This window comes from Myotis brandtii, unplaced genomic scaffold, assembly GCF_000412655.1.
Source record: "Myotis brandtii unplaced genomic scaffold, ASM41265v1 scaffold15, whole genome shotgun sequence".
NCBI lineage: Eukaryota > Metazoa > Chordata > Mammalia > Chiroptera > Vespertilionidae > Myotis > Myotis brandtii.
In genome coordinates this window covers 1,408,554-1,416,819 of record NW_005355410.1, presented here as the reverse complement: position 1 = coordinate 1,416,819, position 8,266 = coordinate 1,408,554, and the positions used below count along the sequence as shown (strand labels likewise).

General features: G+C 38.7%; 1 protein-coding gene across 1 annotated transcript in view; it reads right to left on the bottom strand.

Moving 5' to 3' along the window:
- LCP1 (lymphocyte cytosolic protein 1 (L-plastin)) overlaps positions 1–8,266 on the bottom strand; it is a 67,607-nt gene that overhangs the window by 33,252 nt on the left and 26,089 nt on the right. Inside the window, exons 5-7 of the mRNA XM_005861394.2 lie at positions 5,599–5,731; positions 2,921–3,002; positions 639–804 (exon numbers count right to left, since the gene is read on the bottom strand). Of these exons, the coding sequence (XP_005861456.1) occupies positions 639–804; positions 2,921–3,002; positions 5,599–5,731 (381 nt within the window). The remainder of the gene's footprint in view (positions 1–638; positions 805–2,920; positions 3,003–5,598; positions 5,732–8,266) is intronic.

The following is an 8,266-nucleotide window of genomic DNA, read 5'->3' as shown; positions in this document are numbered from 1 at the left end:
ATTAGAATTTGGCTACAGATTTTGTATTGGTAGGATCTGTACCTGAAAATCAAAAAGTAACACTATATTTTACATAATACTTATCAAGATCTATTACTTCTGTCTAAAGGACAGGGCTGTAATAGTTTAAATGCAGATAGGATGCTCAGAGCAACTAGAAATAGATTCACAGCTGCATATTTAGCTGAGAACTTTGAAACACTAAATGTAATTTTCTATCATCTTGTTAAGAACTACACCAAGTTTCTCCTAATCTATTGGTATCACTGCAGTATATGAATGTGAATCACTTCATAAAACACAATTTAAAAGTAGACTTGTTACAAAGTGTCTAAAAGCAAAATTAACTCAGAAAAGCTCTTGAGGTTGGAGTCGCAGACAGCTAGACTGAGCTATAGGTTCTAAAAATGCATTATTATTAGACTGTAGTCTTAAAAAGCTTTTGTTCCATCATTTAAAAAAATCTAATCAGCATGGATAAAATCTATTACATTAATACAATGAATTCAATATAACTGTAGTTTTTAAAAAATTGAGGATTCTGAGCTTGACTATTCCTGACATCACCTCCTACAGCCCCCAACACATGCAGTAATACAAAGCCACGTCACTAATGACATTTGAAGCTTTACTTGTACCTTCATTTCTGCTGAGTTCAATGTCGGCAAACAACCCAATCTTGATGACTTGCCACAAAAGTCCCAGGACCAGGTAAGGCTTCCCCTCCTTTAAGTCCTCAGCCCCGATGTTAACCACATGGCATCCAATGGCTGAGGCAGAGTTCAGAGCCAGATTCAAATTCTCCTGCGGGAGAAAAAGTATGAAAGTTTTAAAAAAATCTTTATTGTTGAAACTATTACATATGTCCTCCTTTTTCCCCCCATTGACCTCTTCCAGCCCACCCCCTCCACCCCAGGCCTTCACCAACCTATTGTCTGTATCCATGGGTTATGCATATATGTATACAAGTTCATTGGTTGATCTCTTCCCACCACCCACCCTCCCCTGCCATTCCATCTGAGGTTCGACAATCTGTTCGATGCTTCTATGTTTTAGATCTATTTTTGTTCATCAGTTTATGTTGTTCATTATATTTCACAAATGAGTGAGGTCATGCAAGTTTTGTTTTTGATTTTGCAAATACTAAATGATGATTCCTGATTGGCAGCAATAACAATATTTTGTTTCTGGAAACTTCACAGGTGTAAAGGCACTAGATTTTGACATTGAGAAAAGCAGTGAGTAATAACTGGAAAAGGAAATCCAGTAACCCAGACACAGGGCTTATGTAGTACCTAGTCAATCAAACCAGAACCCTGAGTTGAAGACCCATTCTGGTCAGGCCATCTTGCTATGTGATGGTGCCTTCACACTCAATATCTCCATCAGCCAGAAAAAAGGGGGCACCTTTGAGGGGAGAACATACCCTCATTACCTTGTCACTGTCTATCATTAATAACACAATTGTTATCAAGGTCACAAAAGAGAGTAAGAAAATAGCTTTTTGACTTTCAGGTTTTGTATTAAAGGAATAAAAAATGTATAAATCAAATTTGTAGAAAAGATAGAGTGGTTCTTACTAGGACAATTTGTTGAGTATTGGTAATATCTAGGGACCTTGAGCACATACACATCTACACAAACACACACCCATGTGTTCACACACACACATGCACACATGTGTATAGATTATATGTTGTTATCACTAACAACAATGTATATAATGTAACTCACAGTTGGAATACTGTGAGTCAGTGAAATTTTCAGTCTAGAATCTATATACTATTCTTAGGTTCAACAAGGAGAATTTACCAGAGTCAGAGATGTATAGAAGTTGGTTTTATGATAAATTAACAAAACAAAATACTGGCCACTAGTCAAATTGGGAAAGTAACTATGAGAAGAAAAGTATTTTTTTACCCTAGTGTATAGTTCAAATGATGAGTGAAAAATACCAATTCTTCTGACCAACATTATGAGTAAATTTAACATGAAGTTCCTTCATATAGGTTTAACATCATTGTTCTCTTTGGTTAACAATTCCATTTTAAAAGTACACAGGGTTACCAGGCCAGCATGGCTCAGTGGTTGAGCATCGACCTATGAACCAGGAGATCACGGTTTGACTCCTAGTCAGGCCACATGCCCAGGTTGTGGGCTCTATCCCCAGTGTGGGGCACATCTGATCAATGATTCTCTCTCATTATTGATGTTTCTATCTCTCTCCCCCACTCCCTTCCTTTCTGAAATCAATAAAAAAATATATATATTTTTAAAAGTCTTCAGGGTTGCTTAAATCCAAACAGGATGTAATTTATTGTTCATGATTTAAGAAATGAGACATGGTTTCCCAGCAAGAGAATTACAATAATGTTAAATACTGGAACATAACATAGAAATACAGCTTACTTACTATTGGTTGATTATTGTTCCAGTTAATCAACTCACTGAAGGTGTACAAACAGGTTATATTTATCACTCTGGTGGCTGCAGCAAAGAGCACTTCGTAGGCTCTAAGAACACTTGCCGTTTTCACACCCTCACTTTTAGAAAGTCTTATCTTTTCTGCTAAAATGCTATGTATCTGGCATCAGCTCAACGATAAATTGCTGGGGTAAGTTTAAGTTAAAACTTTACCAATGTGAATTTTATTCATAAGCGGCCAAAACAAAGAATTCCCAAACTATTCACACCAGGCTAACCTTCTCCCACTTCCAATACCCCATCCCCCACCCCTGTTATTTTCATAAAAGAACAAACATAAATGTGTTCCTGTATCTGCACTAGTCATGACAATCACCAGCCCAAAGCCTGGGGCTAGGGAATAATGTCTGAGCCCTGAACAAGTGTGACTCAGCACTTCTGGTGAGCATTCATTCCAAGCACAATCCTCTTTGAAAGTAACAGAGGGAAGACATACCTGAATGGTGAAAGGGGTGAGTTTCTTTTTGTTTATTGTTCTTTCATCAATTGTGTCAGGCACTGATAGGTTGATCATTTTACTGAAAGAGAAACAAGTTAAAGAAATCAGGCTTCTAAATAATAGGGCCCAGTAACACTGAATTTAAATTCTAGCAATATCATAAAATGGTAACATAATCATTGCTATCCGGTGTTTAGATATAAAATCAGTTATGCAATTAAAATTTTTTTCTATGTTTTTATTGATTTCAGAGAGGGAAAGAGAAAGGGAGAGAGAAATAGAAACATCAATAATGAGAGAGAATCATTGATCAGCTGCCTCCTGCACATCCCACCCCTGGGGGTTGAGCCTGCAACCCAGGCATGTGCCCTGACCAGGAATCAAACCATGACCTCCTGGTTCATGGGTCGACGCTCAACCACTGAGCCACACTGGCCAGGCAGTTATGCAATTTTGATGAGATTCAAACCATCTGTAGGAAAGGTTAATATTCCTAAACTCATACTAATATATTGAGCCAAAAAATAAGGACCCCACTTCAGTCACTTACCTTAAAAGCTACAAAATTTTCCTGGTTTCCTTAGCATATTATGAAATTCTGGGAGGAGAGCCAAAGCAAATCCTCCATGAGTACTTCACTTTCTCAGGCATAAAAATTGTTCCACTACATAAAATATTATACACTTTTGAGCTTATATGATGTCTCAATTTCTATTTGACACCTGGTCAAACTCTATACCTTTAATTAGTCACCTGATAAAATTTTTATATCTTCCTGTAGTCATTATTGAATCAACACTTTAGAAATTTCACCCATACAAGTAGCTAATACATTGATTAGACAGCCAAAGCCAGCAGGTATTGTTTATGAAAAACTGATTTTACCCAAGTCAGCATTGATTTAACCTTCAATGGGACATAAAAAATAAATTTCCTTAGTTCACCTCCATCTTATTTTTAAAAAGCGAATTAGAATAAAAATACAAAGAATAACAAATTCAAAGAATATTAAATTTGACTATGGCTATTTCTTTTTTTTAATGAGATTAGAAATTACATTAACAATTTTTCCAACTACCTTTTTTTTTGGTGGTGGTTGTTTAAAGATGTATTTCTATAACTTTTTCATGTATATATACACATATTTAACTAAAAGGCATTTTACTACAATATAGGCAAAACAAACTCCTAAATCGTAATTTGAAAAAATAGGAAATTGGAGTGAACCAGAAGCTCTGGGAGCTGGTGCTGCAGAGAGGTGACTTTAAAAAGTGGGAGATACCCATGCCATTGAAAAGTGTGTAATCCAATTACAGAGACAAAATATCTGGATATAAAAAGATAGTAATAGTCCAAAGCAGGACATTATTATGGCTTCCAAAGTATTACAAAGAACATATGTTTTAAGAATTCAGTTAAGGCCCTAGCCAGTTTGGCTCAGTGGATAGATTGTTGGCCTGCGGACTGAAAGGTCCCAGGTTCGATTCTGGTCAAGGGCATGTACCTCGGTTGCGGGCACATCCCCAGTGGGGAGTGTGCAAGAGGCAGCTGATCGATGTTTCTCTCTCATTGATGTTTCTAACTCTCTATCCCTCTCCCTTCCTCTCTGTAAAAAAATCAATAAAATATATGTTTTTAAAAAAGAATTCAGTTAAGGAAGAAATCAGTGGAGGTTGGAATAGACCAGAAACTTACACCACAATTGGATCTGTATAGAAGGAAAGGATGGGGAAGGGCATTCTTAAAAATAAAAGGCAAAGCCACAGTTTCAAATTATAAGCAAGATACTATATGCTTGCTGTCATTTATAAAGCCATGTATTCAGTACCCTGGACTGGGTTCCTGAGTCAGGGGGCATTGGAAGGTAAAACCAGAAGATTGATGGGGGAGGTTGGGTGCCAACCAAAGGAACCAGGACTTGATCCTATAGGCTAGGTTGTGTGTGTGAGTTTTTAGCAGTTGAATGTTTAAAAAATGAACTCTAATAAATAAAATATCAAAAGCAGAATTGCTCTGGTCAGAGCAGAGAAAAGGGGCTTAAAGTCTTGCCCACCTATCCCTCCTTTCAACACATGGACTCACCTGAGATTGAGCATTTCAAGCCTCCTCACTAATACCATGTTTTATGATGACAGAGAAGCTGCCAAAGCAAGAGCTGCAGAGGCATTTTCAAAGACACCATCGTGAATTGACCAGCTGTGTTCTGAGACCTCCCAAAGAAGAATACATTCCTCCTTTTCAGGTGCCCTCAGTTGTGTATTTGTGTGCACCACTTCCAACTCCCTTAGCATAGGACTTCCACTGTATTAGTCTGTTATCATGCTGCTATTATTAACTCTGTCTACTCTCACGTAAGCCATGCTCCAATGAAGCAAAGTGGCATATATCCCCCAAATAATTGCCTGGACCGTGTATCACTGTATCTCTATGTTTATGTTTGTCTCTATACTGTGCATCCTTCTTCTGCACTTAAAAAATAGTAGTTTCACATTTATTGTTATAATTTGCTCTTGACAGTAGGTTTCTCTCCTGGACCTGCCAAGTAAAAGTCCAGAAAAGCATTTCAAGTCCAGCTGACACCTATAGAATTTGGTTTAGGATAAACACAATTAATTGTTGGTATTCCAGAAAATTCTAGTGAAACCTTCGGAAACCAAAAAGGAAGTGTTACTTACCAAAGGACGATGCCGTCCCCAACGGCATTGAAGAGATCATTCGTGTTTGGATTCATTGGGATGACATGCCGACAGTCAGGGTCATTTTCCAGGGCTTTGTTTATCCAATTAACAAAGGCATACTTCTCTTCCTCTGCAAGTAAATGATTAAAATGGATTATTTGCAAAGTAAAAATCTAATATAAAAATTATACCTGTGGATCTTAGATTCTCATGCTCAGGAGAGACATTGCAAGGTCATCTCACCCATTATCTGATCTTCTCATATTTATTGACATTTAAAAAATCTTCGATGACTTGGGATATAGCACAGACTCTCTGCTCACTCCAAGTCAGAAAACATACAGCAAGCAGATTTAGAAGCTATATATATGTATACATATGCAATTATTTTATACTTAAAAGCAAGTATATAGCTATATTTTATATATGTAAATATATATAAATAATAAAGTATATTTTCTTTATATTTATATATAATTTAAATATAAATGTGATCTAATTCTTACAGAATAAAACTGGGGGCTCTGCCTTTATCCATGCTGATTTTTAAATGTGGGATGATCACAGGCAATCTTTGCAATATCTCTAAATTTTTTTATAATGAAATTACTATGAAATGAAATAATTTGTGATATAATCTTTCTTTCCTACCAGTAAAGCTGCCAGAGGTCAATTTTAGAAATTTTAATAAAACTTCAAGTTATGCCCAGCACTATGATTGTCAATTTGTGTGTCATTGAAAGCAACAGTATCCCTCAGAAGAATCCTAAGTCACAAAAGTTTGAGAAACACTGTATAGCATATCACTGTCTTGAAGTTTCATAATGTACATTTATATAGCAAAAGGCTATGAAAATTTCTGTATTTCAAAATAAATGGCTAAACTTTGTCTTAGGAATTGCAGATGCTACTTAACCATGAACTTATCTTTAAGAACAACTAATGCTTTGAAGAACTCAGTTTGGGGATTGTTGGATTATTATACTGTTTGAGCTATTATAAGTTTCCATCAAGGTTGTTGGATGACAGCTTTCAGAACCTTCAGAATAAATATGCAACTTTCTTCCAAATCAATGAAAATATAATTTTTTGGACTATTCAGTTGGCATTAAGAATAAACATGGCCCTAACCAGTTTGGCTCAGTGGATAGAGCGTCAGCCTGCGGACTGAAAGGTCCCAGGCTCGATTCCGGTCAAGGGCATGTACCTTGGTTGCGGGCATATCCCCAGTAGGGGGTGTGCAAGAGGCAGCTGATCGATGTTTCTCTCTCATTGATGTTTCTAACTCTCTATCCCTCTCCCTTCCTCTCTGTAAAAAATCAATAAAATATATATTTTTTAAAAAGAATAAACATGAAATTTAAATGTAGAAGCCTGAGTAGCTCATTTTGTCCAAAAGATTTACAAAGCAATTTTGGCAGCCTTTAATGTATTTTTTAAATGCTGATAAGATTATTTGGGGGAGAGAACCAAGATGGCAGCATAGGTAAACACCTGTACTTGCTGCCTCTCACAACCACATCAAAATTACAACTAAAAGACAGAACAACTATCATCCAGAACCACGGGAAAGCTGGTTGAGTGGAAGCACTACAACTAGAGAGGTAAAGAAGAAAGCACATTGAGACTGGTAGGAGGTACGGAGGTGCAGAACGGGCTGGCACCCAGGTGTGTTGTTTTTTTAATCGGGAGGGAGATACAAGCTCCTGCTTGCTCTGCACTCCAGTTCCTGGAAAGACTATGGGGGACCCAGACACATATGGGGAGAAACTGGACTGTCTGGCATCAGGGCAGGAATGCTAGGGCGGCTTTCTTTCAGATGGAGGTGTTCGCAGCGGTCATTGTTCCTGTGCTGGGAACTCTCCGGTGCAGGGCTGACTGACAGCCATTGCTGTTTGCTCCACCCTGGTAATTCCCTGAGACCCTGCCCCACCCAATTTGCAACCCCACCCGAGCTGTACACAGCGGCTTTTGCATATGAATGGCCTGTCCTTTCTCAGCCTAAAACCTGTCAAACAGGCAGCAGCTGGGTCAGGGAGCCCCAAAGCTACCTAAACAAGGCCCAAGGCTGGCAGCAGCAGCCTGCCTTGCTTCACAGCTGGGCCTCATCTGGCACTTCCAAACTCGATACAAAGAAGAGGAATCTGCAGATCTCTCTGTAACTCCTGCTGGGTGGCCCCAGGCAGTGGCTGACTTTGTACCTCCTTGGAAATCCAAGATCCAGTGTACCCAGTGGTCAGTGTGAGACCATACCAGGTTACAACTCTTCACATTCATAAGTGACACACTCAGGGGGCAGACTCAGTGAGCACCAAAGCCCCACTGAAGCAAATCTTGCCCCATAAGGGTGTCTCCTGCACAGCAGCTCTCGCACTGTAGACACAGCTGGTCCTCACATCCAATTGGCCTGGAGGTCAATTCCTCCAGTGATACCAACAGCAATCAAGGCTTAACTACAACAAGACTGTGCACACAGCCCACAAAAGGGTGCACCAAGAATGTCCACCTCAGGTGATTGGGGAGGCTGAGCCTCTGGGCCCCATAGGACACCTAGCACACAAAGCCACTCTATCAACACAGGGAAGCAGCCAAAATGCAGAGACAAAGAAACATGTCACAAATGAAAGAAATGGAGGAAAGCAAACTACTGGATATAGAGTTCAAA